Source organism: Rhinichthys klamathensis, unplaced genomic scaffold (assembly GCF_029890125.1).
Source record: "Rhinichthys klamathensis goyatoka isolate OS25496 unplaced genomic scaffold, OSU_Roscu_1.1 h1tg000186l_1, whole genome shotgun sequence".
Classification (NCBI taxonomy): domain Eukaryota; kingdom Metazoa; phylum Chordata; class Actinopteri; order Cypriniformes; family Leuciscidae; genus Rhinichthys; species Rhinichthys klamathensis.
Window position 1 is genome coordinate 1,639,531 of NW_026606714.1, and position 20,556 is coordinate 1,660,086.

General features: G+C 43.7%; 1 protein-coding gene across 1 annotated transcript in view; it reads right to left on the reverse strand.

Moving 5' to 3' along the window:
• Nucleotides 1-7,091: 7,091 nt before the first annotated feature.
• Nucleotides 7,092-20,556, reverse strand: part of egf (epidermal growth factor) — a 40,396-nt gene continuing 26,931 nt past the window's right edge. Inside the window, exons 17-24 of the mRNA XM_056261847.1 lie at nt 20,423-20,539; nt 20,054-20,179; nt 18,903-19,025; nt 18,528-18,696; nt 18,054-18,218; nt 16,314-16,413; nt 16,114-16,216; nt 7,092-7,376 (exon numbers count right to left, since the gene is read on the reverse strand). Of these exons, the coding sequence (XP_056117822.1) occupies nt 7,213-7,376; nt 16,114-16,216; nt 16,314-16,413; nt 18,054-18,218; nt 18,528-18,696; nt 18,903-19,025; nt 20,054-20,179; nt 20,423-20,539 (1,067 nt within the window). The 3' untranslated portion in view covers nt 7,092-7,212. The remainder of the gene's footprint in view (nt 7,377-16,113; nt 16,217-16,313; nt 16,414-18,053; nt 18,219-18,527; nt 18,697-18,902; nt 19,026-20,053; nt 20,180-20,422; nt 20,540-20,556) is intronic.

Genomic DNA, 20,556 nt, shown 5'->3' on the forward strand with positions numbered 1-20,556 from the left:
ATTGATGTAGAAATACAAAAACTGTGTTTGTTTATAAAGTAAGAAAGGAAACATAAACATAATGATTTGTGGAAATCAAAAACAAGATATTTAATCAATACCTGGAATAACAAATGATAAAATACATATATTTTAAAGATTCAGCAAAGAAACATTCAGCCATGACTGAAATAACATAAGAAAATGAATACGGGTCTTTTTAGACCCATGTTGCGCATTAGAAGGGGTATCCATAGCTTGCGCATCAAAGGGTTAAGTTAATTTGTGCATATATTTCCATTGTACACTATAGGCTGTTATTTATTTCCATTTCGGAGCCCTCAGTTATGCTTCAGTAACACAGTCCTGATAGTGCGTTAAAGGTGGACTCAATTCCTCTCATTAGAAACGCTATTAAATTTTTTAAAACAAAAAACAGTTCTTCTGAGAAATAGTTTTAAATGAGCACCCTATAAGTTTTGAGATCGCATGACAATTTACTAGAGATGGGACGTTTAGTTTGCAGTGACAAATTTGGAACGAAAACACAACCTTATAGGTCTACTGTTGCTATTGGGTATAGGCTAATGTTGCTCATTAATTACCTCAAATGTCCCTTGTGAATATTTAATTTATATTGATTGCATTTTATGTTGCAACAGAAGAGAGTAAAGGTGCTGGCACATTTGCGAAATTTCAGTGAAATTACATGGGCAAAAAGGTCAATTCTAATACGTAACGACGTAATGTATGAAGCACAGCTCACACAGAAGTCACTTTCTGTTGGTCAATACTTTGTTTCAACATAAAATGCAATCAATATAAATTAAATATTCACAAAGGACATTTGAGGTAGTAAAAAGTTCCAACAGCTTCGTTGGTCCATGCAGGCACTTAAATGATTTTCAGGTCTAGAAGAGGTTTTTATTCCTGTTCAAACTTGTATTTCAGCATACTATGCGAAGATCCCTGCAAAGTACACATTTTACTATTAGTAATGTTATTAAAGTGATAAAGGATGCGCAAAAACATTCATGAATCCATTCTTATGTAGCCTATCGTCTCATTCACATATTATGTTGTTGAGCTCCAAAAACGTCTAAGAAAAGATCCAACGTAGCATTTAAACCACAACTCATGTGTTGTTTAGGCTATAGGCCTACTAAGTCTTATTCAAGTTATGTTACCTTAAATGTGTAATGTAATGGATTGTGTTAGGCTACTAACTGCAATTTTCATCATGTAATTTGAAAGCTGTAATGGATTACAATTTGTAAGTAATCTACCCAGCACTGCTGATAAACATCCTCGTCGATAGAATTGAGCCTTCAGCACATGTGGCTGTGCCCAAATTCATGCATTATCCCTTGTGCTAAATCTACTCAAAGCCTAGCAAAGCAGCACAGCTCTGGGCAGGTCACAGGCCACAAGGGCTCTGCGCTGACCTGGAGGATCAACAACAAAGCCTTTGAGTGGGCATCTAATGCCTTATTTAGTCTCCTCATCTGTGCACCTTTTGCACAGACCAACTGCTTCCTGTCTGATGGGAGGGGAAAGGATGGGGGAAAAGAATGCTGTAAGCAAGACACTGATCCATTTTCACAGGCCAGCCGCAAACACCTTTGTTCAAACACTTTTCCTCTCTCTCTCTCTCTCTCGTCGTCTTTCTCTTTCACTCTGAGCTAGATTAACTCTCTCATCCTTTGATCCAACCATTTTAATTCCCTACAGCTGAGAGAGGGAGTGTGGCCAGATTGTTTCAGATCTTGATTCACATTTTGTCAGTTGGAAAAAGTGGGAAAACTTGGCTCGTTCCAGGGAGTACTGAAATTGTTAGGAAGGAAAATAAAATAAACAAATGCATTCCTGTGATATCAGTTATTCTATAATATAGGGTACATTTAATTTCCATTGATGATAATTATATTCTAAATTCTATATATTTTATCCATTAAGGGAAAGCATACAATCCCAGACAAAGATTTGTACTATAATTAAGTTTGCTTAACGATTATTTATTTATTTATTTTTGTAGTGTCTGTTTTTGAAATGGTGAGTGGTTCTTCAGTTCAAAATAATGGAAAAAATAAATCAACTTTATATAAAATTTATTTCTAAAAATGTAAATACTTAATTGAGTTTAAATTCAATTTTCTTTAATTTTAGGGAAAAAAACCTGCAACTAAAAATGGTTTATCACAACAGCATGTGACCAGCATAATAGCTCTACTTTGGCTCCACTTTAGTGTTATACAATGAAACTATGATTATTCACTTAACACATTGACACAAATATGACCCCAAAATGGTCGTTGGTGGTTTGAGACCATTGAAAATTTTAGATGGTAAAATGCTGAGAGGTTAAAGAAAACAAGTCCACTTATTTTGGAGTCTCTTGGCTTTTTGGAGATGTATTATCAGAGAAATTGATGTAGGTTCAATTTCATCTCTATTACAAGCTCCATTCCCCCCAGTTTGGAGTGCAACAGGGCTCCAGTGTTCATCATATCAGAGAGCAATATATAGATAAGTGGACCCTCTCTGAAAATCAATAGATATGTGGGAAAGTGACAGCAAGAAAAAGAGATTAAAAGAGAGTGTGCTAAGTGTGTGGGTTGTTCTTCCCTCCAAACAAAAGGCTAGCTAACAGATAGATGACCTTAGTCAAGAGGTCAGATGTTGCTCATTTTTCTCCACCTGTACTTCTGCTGCAGAACATTATATGGTAGTGCTACTTCTATTGTGTTCTTCCTGTAATTGATTCTGCCTATTTTCATTTGTATGTGGCATTGGATACAAGTGTCTAAATAAATAAATGGAATTGTACATTTAAAAGATGAGGGAATGCTACACTTTGCATTAAAAAAAATCTAAAAATATACAAGACATTCTTCACTGTGAAGCCCCGTGTGGGTCCCCCCACTCCATCCTCCCTGTCCCTCCTTCCCCTGCCACCACCCCAACTGCTCCACTGGTCATCACGGAGCATGAGGTTTGGAGGCTCCTTAAAGGTCAGAACATCAGGAAAGCGTGTGGACCAGACATGGTGTCACCTGCTTCCCTCAAGCACTGTGCCAGCGAGCTGTCCCCAGTGTTGACAGACATTTTTAATCAATCATTAGAACTATGTCGAGTACCATCATGCTTTAAATCTGCCGTCATCATTCCGGTGCCGAAAAAGCCCAAGATCACCTGCTTGAATGACTACAGACCGGTCGCCTCACCTCTGTAGTCATGAAAACATTTGAACGCTTGGTCCTCTCTTATCTCAAAGCATCTACCGACCACCTCATGGACCCCCTTCAGTTTGCATATAGACCCAACCGCTCAGTTGACGATGCAATCAACATTGCACTTCACTTCATTCTACAACACCTGGACAATCGGAACACCTACGCAAGACTCCTGTTTGTGGATTACAGCTCTGCCTTTAATACCACCATCCCCGTCCTCCTCCACAGCAAACTGACCCAGCTGACCATCCACCCCCTCCTTTGCTCATGGATTACAGACTTCCTCACCAACAGGACTCAGTATGTCAGGCTGGGCCCACATCTTTCACAGCCCCGCACAGTCAACACCGGTGCCCCCCAGGGGTGTGTGCTGTCCCCCTTGCTATTCTCACTGTACACCAATGACTGCACCACTGGAGACCCTTCTGTCAAAACCATCAAATATGCGGACGACACCACCATAATAGGCCTCATCTCCAACAACGACGAGTCAGCCTACCGCAGAGAGGTCAGTCTCCTGGAGTCCTGGTGTGCAGTCAGTAACCTGGAGCTTAACATCAATAAAACAGTGGAGATGATAGTGGACTTCCGCAAAAAGCCCCCGACTCATCCACCTCTGGTCATTAACAACTCATCTGTGACTGTGGTTGAGCACTTTAAGTTCCTGAGCACAACCATCACCAACACACGTAAATGGGACAATAACATTTCCCAACTAGTGTAGAAAGGCCAGCAGCGCCTGTTCTTCCTCCGCCGCCTGAAAGGCTTACTGCTCAGTCCACCCATCATGGTACAGTTCTACAGAGCGGTCATTGAGAGTGTGTTAACATCCTCCATCACGGTCTGGTTTGCCTCTGCGTCAGCCCGTGCAAAGGCCAGGCAACAAAGAGTCGTCCGGGCGGCAGAGCGGATCATCGGCTGCCCCCTGCCAGCCATCATGGACCTGCACAGTTCCAGGTCCATCAACAGAGCTGTAAAGATTGCGGCCGCCCCCTCTCATCCTGCCAATAGTTTGTTTAGTCTTCTCCCCTCTGGAAAGCGGTACAGGGCCATTCTGCCTAAAACATCACGCCACCGACACAGTTTTTTCCCCCAAGCAATAGCCCTCCTAAATGACTCTTAACCTTGAATACATTGCACTCTGTTTTTATTAACACAACACTATTTATACTCTTATTGCAACATGGCATCATGACTTTGCGTAAACATACACGCCACTTTAAAGTCAAGTGGCGTGTTATCTATACGCATTGTGAGCTATCCGCGTGTATGTCCACGCCGAAACGAACCGTCATCTTTTGCGTCTATGTCTACGCTGTTAAATGTCCGAGTGATTCCGCGTGTATGTACACGCCGTTAAATGTCCGAGCGAAACGAAGCAAAATGTAGATCTACATCTGGGGAGCGATATTTTTTTTCCCTAGGATGGTAGGGGAACACTCATAAATGATTATGCGTGTTGATAGCACGCCAAAAATGGAAATACGAATTGGCGTGTCATAGCCTACAAACCCCATTTCATGAGATCAGTCTGCTTATTAACTTATTGCTCATAATGTCTCTGTTTGTCCTTGCACTGTGGTTTTGTCCATATATTATTATTTTTTGGCCTGCATGGAGAAGACCAAATCAAATTCCTAGTATTTTTTATACATGGCGAATAAAGTTGAATTTAATTGAATTGTGAGTTTGTGGTTCCTGAAGTAATAGTCTGTACCAGTGTATTTATAATATACTTTCTATGAAAATAGAACAAGCAAAGAACTTTCAATTAAAATGCTAATGTGTTCAAACTCATCTCATGACCATTTGTTTCCTTCATAGACCTTTACCTGAAAAAAGACATGCACTGATCAATTACACCAATACAGCAGCTACAGCCTTCTGAAGTGAAGCGATGCGTTCGTGTAAGAAAAATATCCATATTTAAAACTTGAAGACTAAAATAACTAGCTTCCGGCAGACGGCCGTACACAAGTCGACCTACGCTAAGAGTAACACTTGATGATGTATGATGTGGGAGTAGCGTACTCTTGCGGTTCAAACAAGCAGGGCAGGGCAACCGCGTCTTTTGGCATAAATCGATGCGTACGGCCGTCTGCTGGAAGCTAGTTATTTTAGTCGATAAAGCTTTAAATATGGATATTTTTCTTACACGAACGCATCGCTTCACTTCAGAGGGCCTTTATTGACCCAAGCACTTTTATCATTGATGGATGCGCTTTGATGGACTTCCACAAAAATATACCCATTGACTCCCATTATAAATCTTGGAAGAACCAGGAATTTTTTTTAATATAACTCCGATTGTATTCGTCTGAAAGATGAATGTCATATACACCTAGGATGGCTTCAGCATGAGTAAATCATGGACTAATTTTCATTTTTGGTCGAACTGAATTTCAATTTCAACTGAATCTTGTGGAGCACACAATAAACAGATCAGATGCAATACCAACAAGTTATCTTAACATATAACATATTTACATATAGAGCTGAGTTTTTTTTAAATGTTCTTGTAGATTTTTTAAATTCAAATGCTTTTACTGTCATTCATTGCCTGCATGTTTCGGAATGTTTTTTCTCTCTTCAAATGCTGTATTTATTTTTTTCTTTTTTTGCAATTTAGTGCAAATGAGGCTAGGCCAGCTTCTCATTCTTTGTTTTATTATGGGATGTTTACATGTCTATATCTTACAGTTTGGTTATAAATATGTATATCCAACATAACATCAATAACAATAAAAAAATGTAGATGATAAAAATGGAGTGAGAACGAAAGGTATTAGGTACTTTCTGTTCTAATTCATTACATTGTCCTTCAATGTATTTGTTTTGACTCAAAACAGCATGTGGGTTAAAACCTTATAATCCCAGCATATACATTGTCTGATAGTTATATGGATATACATATAATTTGCTGACATAATATTGTTTTTATTTTCCCATGACTTGTGAGACTGTGGCGGAAAGGATTCTGTCCTTCTAAACTATCCCGCTCTTACATAATTTATACATGATTTATTCACTTAAATAGCATGTTTTGAAATCTGTTTATATCTTTTTGATACCAAACATTGTCTTATCTGTTTAATAATGTTTTGATACCTGAGATTTTTTATTATTATTGTGGATTCATCGTAGATGTGTTTTATATAGTAATCTCTTTGTGAAACCAATGCTGTAGGGCAGGTCCGGATATGCCACTGAAATATTATTTGATAACACCTGAAGCAAAATAGGCTAAGTACATGTTATTTTCTGCCCACAAAGCAGGATGTGTCTCTTGTTTTCCTCTTCACCAGCTCAAACCAACTGTGCTCCATTATTAAAACAATGAAACAAGATTTCATAACTATAATACAAAGTTCAATATAACATATCATAAAAAAGGCATCTTTCCTATTTAGAGCTAGTATGCAATACAACTTGTCACTTTTTGTGAAAATTAGCATACAGTTTGGATTGGTGGTATGGTTCTGTACTGGGCAAGAACTCCATGCAGCCTAGCATGGATAAGAGCATGAAGTGCAGCGATAACACTCTTAGAGTAAACAGAACATAATCAACATGTATTGCAGATATCATTAATGTTCTTAATGACAATAATTGAATGTGACAACACAATATAACTATCTGATTTGAAGAGGAATATCAGGACTGTGGAGGATGGGGGATGTAGGAATGTAATTACCTCCTGAGCAACAGGATAAAGCTGCTGATAATACTAAATTGACCTTACATGCTGTGATAGGTGTCGCATTCCAATAGGTAGACGTGGATCAGTTGAGAGTCAGCATGACTGGTGTATTTATATCTGACCAGGAGTAACGTTTCACTTATGAAATCTGAAATGTGGAAACTTGTTCAACGACCTCATTTTGAACGCACTCCCACATTTGGCTGTACTGTAACACTGAATGATAGTGACTTTGAACATTGAACATATTGACATTAGCAGTTAATGGGTCAGCCGCCAATGAAGATTTTTTGTGGTGAATCACTGGGGTGAACCCTGAGGGTCTTCTAAGGAGATGAGATAATCGGGGGTTTTCTCTGTATCCAGCCATTTGTGCACATCGCAGGTTACAGAGCAGTGGGCAATATCCAGACCACAGTCGTCCCTCTGTAGCTTCTCACTCTCTTCTGAAGCAAAACTGTCTCCTAGTTTTAAAAAAAAACAACATATAAGAACTCAGAGAAAGCAGGTGGGTCAATGACATGAAAACTTTTTTTATCTGAATCTATTAATTTATTCAAAATTACATTCAAAATGCAATTGTCCCTTTCAAAAAAAAAAAAAAAAAAAAAATCATACATAGGCCTACAATGACTTAAAGCTGCAGTCCGTAGCTTTTTTTGGGTTAAAAATGATCCAAAATACATATTTGAGAAAATACATAACCAGCCAGTGTTCAAAACTATCTGCTTGCCTTAGCTCGATTCAAAGCGGTATGCTTGTAAAAATGTTTTTAATTCCAGTGGTACTGGTGGATTTCCGTGGGAGATTCGAGCTTGTCTTTGCGTCATTACGTCACATCTGTACACATAAAGAAGGAGTCTCGGCTAGTAGGCTATATTGCGTGTGAGGATGTTGGAGGTGGAGATTTATAGCCTTTTCTCACAGCACTTGATATAATTAAACTTATCAATTTGATGGCGGATCCAGAAATGTTCAAACGACAATCACCAGTGACAACTGGAGACTCACCCGCTGTAAAATGCAAAAGACTTCGTTTGGACTTCGGAGTGGCTACAGAAGAAGAGACTGCAACCGCCCATGCGAAAACAAGGATACATATCAAAAGGACATTACATGTAGTCACGCAATGCTGACGTTGTTAACATTAACAATTTGAGAACAAAGTATAATTTGCACGGTTTTGCGTGATATGATAACTTATAATGTCTGCAATGTCAGAACCAGAACAAAAGTGGATGTTTCTTACTAGCTCAGATGACATTTTCCGGTGAAAATTATTATTTTGGTCATTCTTCAAAAAAGAATAATCTGTGATTCTGAATGCCATTATCCACACGGGCGCGGTGACTGACAGCTGCACTCTCTCCTCAAACATTGTGTTCATCCGCGCTGTGCCATGTCGAGGGTGTTGAAGTACAACACACAAAGTTGATAATTCCGCGAATGACTGCAATTGCAGATTTCGAACAGAGATGGCGACAAAGAGGGAAAATGCCGGACTGCAGCTTTAGGCTACGTTTACACATAGCCGGGTATTTAGAGAAACGAATATTTCCCCCCTCTCCGTTTTCAAAAATAACATCGTGCACACACCCGCATAAATACGCCGTCGAGCGCCATCATAATTATGCCAAACCTATGGGCGGCAGTGTAGGGAGAAGGATAAAGCCATGCAAGCCAATCAAAATCCTCAGAATCGACAAGAGAGAACCTAAAACCCCGTTTCTCCCAGTTTACACGACAACACATAACTACTCGGTTACTATCGTAACCTCAGTTCCCTGAGAGAGGGAACGAGTATTGCGTAGCTATACGCAGTGGGGAAACTCCTTTTCCTCGATTTACTGAAGCCTATATGTAAAACGCATTTGCAGCTGCACAGCTAGCACACTGAGCGTCTGACACGCTCATAGGCTGTGCTGCAGCAACTGCACATCCAATGGCGCGGGCGAATCTGACGCACGACCAATGAGCTAGCCCAACGTCAGAGCCCGTCGAGGGGGCGTGGCCCAGCCTATATAGACCCCCGAATTCGCCATTATAGCAGGTTTATACGACTGAAGCGACCACTTCACCAGTTACCATAGTGCGGCCGGCTACGCAATACTCGTTCCCTCTCTCAGGGAACTGAGGTTACGATAGTAACCGAGTAGTTCCCTTTCGAACGGTCACTTCGTATTGCGTAGCTATACGCAGAGGGGACGCCATGCAAAACGCCGCACCCTGAGTAACTGGTTGCACTGCAACTCAGGACCCCTGAGCTAACAGAACAAGCCAGAACCCAATAACATATGCATATACATGTATATATAACAGACCAGACACAGTCGGGTCTGAATAATATATATATAAAGTCAGTAACAACTAACAGAATATACTAACCAAACCAGACACCGTCGGGATTATTAGTATAACTTTATTACCGGCCGAAGCGGGTTTATATAAATATGTATGTGATTATGCACAGTAATTTTTGTAGACAAGACCAGCCACTGACAGGTCTCAATCATACCGAAAGCACCTTCGCCTGCAGGGAAGGTACCTCCATATTATAGAACTTCATAAATGTGGAAGGCGAGGACCAGCCGGCCGCATCACAAATATCTTGAATGGGAAAACCAGATGACCAACCCCACGACGAGGCCATACCTCTGGTTGAATGGGCCTTGACACCTATGGGGCAAACCTGACCCATTGCAGTGTAGGCCAAAGTGATGGCATCCACTATCCATCTAGACAGTCTTTGCTTAGTGACTGGATCACCCTTAGATCGGCCCCCAAAGCAGACAAACAGCTGTTCTGATTGTCTAAAATACGCAGAACGCTCCAGATAGATTCTCAACGCCCTGACAGGGCAGAGAAGATTAACCTCCCCATCCTCGGCAGAAGGGGGAAGGGCTAATAGCGTAATAACTTGTGCTCTAAACGGCGTTGAGAGCACCTTGGGTACAAAACCATGCCTGGGTTTGAGAATGACTCTGGAGTCATCCGATCCAAACTCCAAACATGCAGGACTCACAGAGAGGGCCTGCAGGTCTCCCACTCGCTTGATAGATGCCAATGCCAACAGGAGAGCAGTCTTTAGCGAAAGTGGTTTTAGATCAACCGACTGGAGCGGCTCAAAAGGTGGTCCCCTCAGGGCCCTAAGGACCGTGGAGAGGTCCCAAGGCGGCACCGAAGGGGGCCTGGAGGGGTTAATCTTCCTAGCACCCTTCAGAAACTTTACCACCAGGTCATTCCTTCCTAGTGATTGGCCAGCCACCAGAGCATGATGCGCTGCGATGGCTGCCACATACACTTTGAGCGTGGACGGGGTGCGGCCCGCGTCCAGTAGCTCCTGCAGGAAGGAGAGCACCACCGAAACCTCACATGACTCTGGGTCAATACGATTTCTCGAGCACCAGCTGGAAAAACCCGACCACTTTAAAGCATAAAGGCGCCGAGTAGACGGGGCCCTTGCTTCAGAGATAGTGCTTAAGACCCTGTCAGGAAGGTCCCCGGATACCCGTTTAGGGGCCACACATGGAGGGCCCATAAATCGGGTCGGGGATGCCACATCGTTCCGTTGGCCTGTGTGAGGAGATCCTTCCTCAACGGAACAGGCCAGGGGGTCGTGTCTGACAACTGAACCAGTTCCGGAAACCAAGGTCTGGATTTCCAGAGAGGAGCCACCAGAAGGACTGGGCATCCGCTCTCCCTGACCCGCTCGATAACCTGTGGGATCATCGAGACGGGGGGAAACGCGTAAAGGGGGCGGCTGGTCCAGAGATGAGCCAGCGCATCCCTGTTTTTCGAGAAAAACACCCTGCAGTGGGTGTTGGCTCTCGAGGCGAAAAGGTCGACTTCGGCCTCGCCGAACCTCTCCCATATTAGTCTGACCGTCTGAGGGTTCAGGGACCACTCGCCTAGGGGAGTGTTGCCCCTTGAGAGCATATCCGCGCCCACATTCTGGACGCCCGGGACATGTGCTGCTCTCAGAGAGCTCAGATTGGCTTGTGCCCACATGAGGAGGTCCCTCGCCATAGCGTACAGGTTGCCTGACCTGATGCCACCCTGGCGATTTATGTAGGCCACCACAGACACGTTGTCTGTACGGACCAAGACGTGGTGACCCCTGAGGTTTGACAGAAAAGCTTTCAGGGCCAAACCAACTGCTTTCATTTCCAGACAGTTGATATGTAAGCTCTGCTCCGTGCTCGACCAGAGGCCGGAGGCAGGCTTGCCCTCGTGCAGCGCTCCCCAACCCATGTTGGATGCATCTGTAAAAACCACTTTCCTCCTGGAAACTATCCCCATGGTCACCCCCTTGCGGTACCAGTCCTGAGCCCGCCAGGGAATCAGTGTTCTCAAACACCCCTGATTCACCATAATGCGCAGGCTGCCTGACTGCCATGCATGGGTTGGCACACGGCGTTTCAGCCAGTGCTGCAGCGGGCGCATGTGCAGTAATCCCATGTGGAGTACTGATGATGCAGCTGCCATTAGACCAAGCAGTCTCTGAAACCTCTTCAGAGGCGCGCGCTCGCGCGCCCTGAATGCGGCTACCAGTGTCTGCACAGAGAGCGCGCGCTCTTGAGTGAGCCGCGCTTTCATTGTCACCGAGTCTAAAACCGTGCCCAGAAAGACCACAGTCTGGCTGGGGTTCAGTTCGCTTTTGGCAACATTGATTGTGAGACCCAGGCACTTTAAATGGCTGAGAATCAAATCCTTGTGAACTATTAGTTCGTCTCTCGACTGCGCTAGCACCAGCCAGTCGTCGAGATAATTCAGCACACGCACTCCCTGGCTTTTCAGCGGGGAGAGCGCTGCATCCATACATTTCGTGAATGTACGGGGTGCCAGAGCCAGACCGAACGGCAGAACGGTGTATTGATATGCCCTCCCCTCGAAGGCGAATCTCAAAAATGGCCTGTGACGAGGGTCGATCTGAATATGAAAGTATGCATCTTTCAGATCCATTGAAACAAACCAGTCCCCCGGGCGAACCTGCGCGAGAATTTGTTTGAGTGTTAACATTTTGAAAGGCCGTCTCATGAGAGCCCTGTTCAAACGCCTCAGATCTAGTATGGGTCTGAGCCCGCCGTCTTTCTTTGGAATTAGAAAATAGCGGCTGTAAAACCCCGAATACATTAGCGCGGGAGGGACTGACTCTATCGCTCCTTTTGCTAATAATTCCTGAACTTCGGTGCGAAGCACGTGATTCACGCCGCTTCTCACCGATGTCTCGATAACCGCCTGGAATTTCGGGGGTCTGCGAGCGAATTGGAGCGAGTAGCCTCGCTTTATAGTGTTTATGACCCAACTCGACACACCAGGGATGGCTTGCCAGGCCATCACTCGTGTGGCTAGGGCGTGACACACTGAATGGGGGGGACCGCCTAACATAGGGGGACCTGATACCCTTATAATGTGATTTGTGCACATACTGAGTGTTTGACTGACTGTATAGGCTTTTGCCCGGGGGGAAGTCAGTGTTACAACAGGGCGGGGGCCGCCTAGTGAAGGGGGACCGTGAACCCGTGTGTTGTGATTGTGAAACATGCTCTTTTTGTGCTTTTTTTGGGTCGCCGTGAAAACGGCGTTTGTTTGCAGAGACACGCTCACTGCTGCGGGCCTGTTTACAATATAAAATCCCCAGCCGCCTGAACTGAACAGGGAGCTGTGGGAAGTTTTGCTGGTTTCTTCGAGGGTGGTCCGGCAAGCGCGAGACACGAGCCCTCTCTCTTTCCCCTCCGTGCTAGGACGACTTCGGAGGCGCCTGGTCGGCCACGGCGCTGGGTCGAGGGCCTTGACGCCTGGGGAGCGGGTAGCGCTTCGCGGGCCTTGACTGGTGTTGGCTATCAGCCGCAGGGCGGGGCTGAGAGGCCTGTTTCGCCGGCTTGGCTGGATGAGGCGAAGGCGGCGGCTTGGGCTTGCTGGACGCGGAGCTCGAACGTTTCGGCAGGAAGTGTCGCATGGCCTGGGACGCTTTCTGTGCCTCTGTGTACCTCTCCGAGAATCCCTTCACCGCCGGGCCGAAGAGACCGGAGCTGGACACCGGGGCGTCGAGAAACCTCGTTTTGTCGGCCTCCTTGATTTCGGTGAGGTTAAGCCACAGATGGCGCTCGAGCACGACCAAACTAGCCATATTTCTGCCGATGGCCTGTGCTGTAGACTTAGTAGCACGCAGCGCTAAGTCCGTAGCACTCCTCAGGCCCCGAAAGGTCTCCGGGTCCGGGCCAGCCTCGTCCATGGACCGGAGGAGTTTGGCCTGGTAGACCTGCAACACGGCCATCGTGTGCAGGGCCGATGCAGCCTGACCGGAGGCGGCGTACGCGCGTCCAGCGAGGGCTGAAGTGTTACGGCAGGGTTTGTTGGGATGAGCGGCTCTAGCTCGCCAGCTAGCTGCAGTGTTCGGGCAAAGATGAGCTGCCACGGCCTCTTCGAGGGGCGGCAAAGACTCATAACCCTTTTCCGCTGCGCCATCCACGGAGGAGAGCGTCGCGGAAACTGCGGATCCCACACGTGCTGAGTATGGAGCGCGCCAGGCCTTGGTTAGCTCCTCGTGGACCTCGGGGAAAAATGGCGCCGGTTTGTGACGCGGGGCCTGCTGGCGCCCCTCCAGAAACCATCCATCCAGCCGACTAGGCGGCTCCTCGGGCGAGGCCCACTCGAGCTCGAGGTCCGCGACGGCCTTCGTCAGGATCCGAAGCATTTCGGCGTCGGAGTTCGTCCTGGTCGCTAATCCACTGGCCACCGATTGAGAAGCGGTGACGGGGTCGAGAGAGCCCGGCCACTCGTCCTCAGAAGCGGCGATGGAAAGGCTGTCGTCGCGCTCGAGAGATCCGCCGAAGGAGACGAGGCCCGCCACGTGTGGGGGGGGGGGGGGGGGGGGGGGTGCTGGTCTCCTGCGAACAGGACCGGTGATGGCGTTTGAGTCGGAGAAAGTGAAGCACGCGGGGACGCGGCCGGCGTGCGTTCACAAATCTCCATACCCTCCGGTTGCCGTTGGCTGCGACGCTTCTTCTTCCTCGGAATGGAAAGCGTGGTTGAAGCGGCCTCGCCGTCCCGGGAGAGAGCTAGCCGATTGCGCAGCACGGAGATAGGCATGCAGTCGCAGGCCTCACATCCGCCGGCAGAGAGAGCATTCTCTGCGTGGTCGACACCCAGGCAGGAAATGCAGCTCGTGTGCTGGTCTGCCTCGTGCAGACGGCCTCCGCACGTGGCGCAGGATGAACGAGGCATACTGAAAAGAATACAAAATAATAATACAAAGGATATAGGATGTCGCCGGATAGCCACAGGTGAGACGGCGTCAGGAGACAATCGACGTGCAGGCGAAGTCTGCTGAAGAGAAGCTCGCTCAGGCTGAAAGGCTTGTTCGACGGCGAATACACAGTAAAAAGCTCAGGGACATGTGTACTGTCGCTGAAGGAGTAAAATCTGCTATAATGGCGAATTCGGGGGTCTATATAGGCTGGGCCACGCCCCCTCGACGGGCTCTGACGTTGGGCTAGCTCATTGGTCGTGCGTCAGATTCGCCCGCGCCATTGGATGTGCAGTAAAAAAGTGCAAATGCGTTTTACATATAGGCTTCAGTAAATCGAGGAAAAGGAGTTTCCCCACTGCGTATAGCTACGCAATACGAAGTGACCATTCGAAAGGGAACCGGCGTTTTCAGAAATCTCCACTTTGCCCGGAGTTTTTAGAAATAATCGTTTTCTGTGATAAAAACGGCGTTTTCGTGTAAATGAGAGGGCAAAACGCAGAGAAATATCTGCGTTTTCCCATCGTGTAAACGGGGCCTTAAATAGACCTCTATAATTTCTGAATTAAAACAACATTTTTGTTTGATCATTTTGGGGGCATAAAGTAAATGATGATATCAGGACATTTTTTTCACACTAAATTAGTCATGTGTATATATATATATACACTCACCGGCCACTTTATTAGGTACCCCATGCTAGTAACGGGTTGGACCCCCTTTTGCCTTCAGAACTGCCTCAATTCTTCGTGGCATAGATTCAACAAGGTGCTGGAAGCATTCCTCAGGGAGTTTGGTCCATATTGACATGATGGCATCACACAGTTGCCGCAGATTTGTCGGCTGCACATCCATGATGCGAATCTCCCGTTCCACCACATCCCAAAGATGCTCTATTGGGTTGAGATCTGGTGACTGTGGAGGCCATTTTAGTACAGTGAACTCATTGTCATGTTCAAGAAACCAATTTGAAATGATTAGAGCTTTGTGACATGGTGGAAGTAGCCATCAGAGGATGGGTACATGGTGGCCATAAAGGGATGGACATGGTCAGAAACAATGCTCAGGTAGGCCGTGGCATTTAAACGATGCCCAATTGGCACTAAGGGGCCTAAAGTGTGCCAGGAAAACATCCCCCACACCATTACACCACCACCACCAGCCTGCACAGTGGTAACAAGGCATGATGGTTCCATGTTCTCATTCTGTTTACGCCAAATTCTGACTCTAACATCTGAATGTCTCAACAGAAATCGAGACTCATCAGACCAGGCAACATTTTTCCAGTCTTCAACTGTTCAATTTTGGTGAGCTCTTGCAAATTGTAGCCTCTTTTTCCTATTTGTAGTGGAGATGAGTGGTACCCGGTGGAGTCTTCTGCTGTTGTAGCCCATCCGCCTCAAGGTTGTGCGTGTTGTGGCTTCACAAATGCTTTGCTGCATACCTCGGTTGTAACGAGTGGTTATTTCAGTCACTGTTGCCCTTCTATCAGCTCGAACCAGTCTGGCCATTCTCCTCTGACCTCTGGCATCAACAAGGCATTTCCGCCCACAGAACTGCCGCTCACTGGATGTTTTTTCTTTTTCGGACCATTCTCTGTAAACCCTAGAGATGGTTGTGCGTGAAAATCCCAGTAGATTAGCAGTTTCTGAAATACTCAGAACAGCCCCTCTGGCACCAACAATCATGCCACGTTCAAAGTCACTCAAATCAACTTTCTTCCCCATACTGATGCTCGGTTTGAACTGCAGGAGATTGTCTTGACCATGTCTACATGCCTAAATGCACTGAGTTGCCGCCATGTGATTGGCTGCTTAGAAATTAAGTGTTAACGAGCAGTTGGACAGGTGTACCTAATAAAGTGGCCGGTGAGTGTATATATATATATATATATATATATATATAATTTTTTTACTTGGCTGTAAGAAGATAGGAAAGGGGATTATTCTTACCGGCATCTGAAGAGCAAGCGGGGCATATTGTTGTTCTGGAACACCCTACAACATGAAGTGCCTTTTCATCACCGCAGGTAGAGGTGCCCAAAACCACATAGACCTACATACACACAATGTGTAAATCTACAATACTGTCCAATACAAGCAAAGTGGCTCACTGAAAAATCAAAAACTGACATTAGGTACAAGCATCTTACCTGTGGAGTGGCTGTTGTCGTCTCAGTGAAACTGTCCTCACTTATGCTTATGTCACCCACATCATCCTCTGAGGGACATGTTCCAAAATGTCTTTTAGACCTGATAAGCAGCAAAACATTGACATTGTCTGCTTTAGTTATGAAGTCTGTAGATTCAATTACCTCTGAATACATTTCTTTTGTTTGCTTGTTTTTGAAAGGCTAAATGTCAAATTCATTGAACTGGCTCCAATGAAATGTATTATAGCAACATATCCCTCATATCTATGTAAATAGTAATCTGAGGTGTTTTGATTTTTTCCGTTCATGGATTGGCACCCTGCTATCTGACACCGAGGGCAAAACCAATCTCTGGATTCTGTTGAGTGAGAATGAAATATGGAGACCTGCAGTGAGACGTGAAGGTATAATAAGTAGCATTATTACAAGCATGTGTATTTGATATGTGTGTCTCACCCCTGCACCTGGGGCAATAATGGACTTTGGGATAAACCAAACCAGTGTCGTGTTTGTGTGTATGTGTGTGAGAGAGTAAAAGTGTGTGCAAAGTTGATATAGATAGAAAAATGGAAGAAAAATAAAATGGAAACACGAGTAACCAAGTGAAAAACGCAATTTTAGACAGAAAAATTGCCACCCATGTAGCTTTTAAATAAGGTTATAGATCACTGGGTCCATTTTGGGGCATAGGAATGACCTATTTTGATGTGTAATTGCTGTAGTACAAGCTAAACCAAGCATGTAATTGAAAGCGTGCAACTGCTCCATTGAAGTGCAGGGGCCAGAGGAACCCGACATAAGTATGCTGCTTTAGAAAACACCACACCATGGCTCAATGTCACTAAACCCCCTAAACACAGGCATTGAGAATTAGATACTTAGCCAGGGCGAGGAAAATATCATCCAGCTGTTTTGATGTGCGTGTGTGTGTGTTTTAAGTCTTCCGACACATGCTCAAGGAGATGAAAACATCTTTAAATGTTTCATTGGCTTTAGCTCCAGCCTCCTCTCCTAATAAACAATTTAATGCCACGTTTACACGCTGTTCACCCGATAAAGCAGGGAAATGAACCCAGACCAGCAGCAATCGAACCATTAAAAGGTTTTTGATGAAATGGAAAAAGGCTGTTTTCAAGCCATTTTTATCACAGTCTCTATTTTCAAAAAAAATATATGATCAATAAGTTATGACAACATATGTGAGTACATGGCAATATTCAACTTTATGTTATACAAGATTGAACTAATTTTTAAAGTCAGTTTAATGTAATTTAAGTTTAAATTACTAACATCCAAGTTGATTGCACTTAAAAATTTAAGGTAGCAACCTTAAATCCGACAATGATATTATTTCTTGAGTCTTGACCAACTTTGTTTTTCTAGTAAAAAAAATAATTCTACTTCAAAAGTTGTATTAATTACATTAATTTATTATAATTAAATGTTATTATTATAATGCAATTCTGTAACCTTTAATCAAGTTCCATTGAAATTCAGGAATTGAGCTGGAAAGTTGGAATTTAAAAGTTGGTGTCCACATACCTGTGTTGTGGTCATGTAGTGAAGATATTATTAGATATTAAGATAGTATATAAGATATTATTATTTCCCCAAAAAATATTAATAATTTAGATTATTTATTCTTTGAAAATCCATTGCCTCCATTACTTAAGAATAAGAGAAATGAATAAGTGTGTTATTAACGTGCATCTCTGACCCCCTGCTAGCCTTGCCTCTCACCCGTAGCAGTAAGAGATGCAGGCAGTGATGGACAGAAGGGTGATGAAGAGCACAATACACATTGCTATAGTCATATTCCTCCTCTTCTCTTCTTCAGCCTGCTGCAACTCCCACCATTCAAGATCACTGAACTGACAGCGCTCCCCCATGTAACCTAACACACAGCTGCAGCACACACATGCATACAGATCATCATTAAATGCAATATTCATTATTTCAGTCAGTGGACATACAGAACAGAACATAGGAATAAAATGGTCTATGGGATATGCTTAACATGTGTCCTTTTTGTCAAGGGCAAATGTTCAATAAAAAGCCAAATTATTTGTAGTACAAGACTGCCATCTACTGCTTGTTAACCACACTTTAAAAATCAGCTTAGATTTTAATCTTAAAACGGATAATGAGAATATAAAAAAAATCTGGTTAAAGTTTCTGTATGACAAAAGCTACAGTATATAAGCAAACACTTGCTTGCAGGCATAAGACTCCATCTCAGGGAAATAGAAGCACACTCCGTCATACAGACAGTACGAGTCGTGAGTGGAGGGACAGCTCTGCACAACATTATTGTGTTGCCATGGCGATGTGACATCAAGTGGACTGCCCGTACTCGGCCAAGAGGAGGCGCCCTTAAACTCCTCTGCAACGAAACAGAGCATGAAAATGAGGTCACTATTATGTTGCATCATACATTTCTACTAAATGTCAGTACATTACTCTTTTGCACAAACTCAGCTTAGCAGGTCCTATCAAATAACTGCTCATGGTATCAAGCCATAATGGCACATAATACATTAAGCTGAGAAGGTACTGTTTCAGTTTAAACATTCAGAAGATGAATCTTACCCTGACAGCTGAATCCAGTGCCTGTGAACCCAGATCGGCATCTACACTGATATTTTCCTACTGCATTCAAGCACTCTGCGTTTACATCGCAGTCGTGCATATCTAATCTGCACTCATCTATATCTGTAAAATACACATAAAGATCTGTATTTAGGAAAAATAATATGTAATGTATTTGTATGTATGTATGTATGTATGTATGTATGTATGTATATATATATATATATATATATATATACACACACACACACACACACTACTGTTCAAAAGTTTCAGGTCAGTACGTATTTTTTAAAAAGTCTCTTATGCTCACCAAAGCTGCATTTATTTAATTAAAAATACAGTAAAATATTATTACAGTTTAAAAAACATTTTTCTATTTTAATAATTGCTAAATTATTTTAATAATTTAATAATATTGCTAATATGAATTTTCAGCATCATTACTCCAGTCATCAGTGTCACATGATCCTTCAGAAATCATTCTAATATGCTGATTTGGTGCTAAAGAAACATTTCGTATTATTATTAATTTTTCATGATTCTTTGATGAAAAAAAAAAAAATGAAAAAAAAACATTTATTTGAAATAGAAATCTTTGACTCTAAACTTTTGAACGGTAGTATCACAAAAATGTATAGTCATATAACTGATACTCAGACCAATGCGAATGTTGCCTTTATACAGCAGTTCAGTAAACAAGTTGAAATTGAATAACTTACATTTTAGTCACAATATTGCCACTACTTTGCTTTGCATGCAGTTTATCACCATCAATGAATATCGTTGCAAACAAATCCAATGCTGAATTAACTATTAGAATAGAACTATTTCAAGCAACTCAGAATGAGTCTTCGACTCTCCGTAGTGATGTTACTGTATGAATCAATGTTTCTGAAATTAATCAGTTGAGTGAATGATTCAAAAGACAGTAACAAGCCACAAATACACAAAACTGACAGCCTGTTTGGAATGTGCCAACACAGACAAGCGAAGTGATAAAAATAGTAAAAAGTCCCAGTGCTGTTAGACTGTTATATCAGTACATTTGGAACGCTGCAAGACCAATTTGAAGACCGAAACTAACTGTAATTGGTTAGTTCAAATACACATAAATATATTCATATATATGTGTGTGTGTGTTGTCGTACCCATACAGTGCTGACCATCTCCACTGAATCCAGTCTTGCATTGGCAGAAATATCCACCTGCTGTGTTCATACACTCAGCCTCAGAAATACTACAATCTCCCAGGCCTGCTTTGCATTCATCAATGTCTATACAAACACACACAAACACATATTGTCAATACTGTATGTGCTCATCTAAACAAACCTATATTTACATAAAGACTGATCAATACATCCAATAACAGGTGCATACGGCACCCACATAAACATCAATATCCCTACACTCAAATTCAGTTTCACACATACATCACAAACCTGCTGCTTCAGTCTATACGAAATCAAAATCATCTGACATGTAGTGCAAACACACACAGACTTACACACACTTACCCACACACAGTTCCCCATCTCCGGTGAAACCTCTCACACACTGACACACGGCTCGGCCCTCCTGCAGCACACACTGAGCGTTCACATCACATCTGAGAGAGTAGCAGTCATCCTGGTCTAAATGAAATGAACAC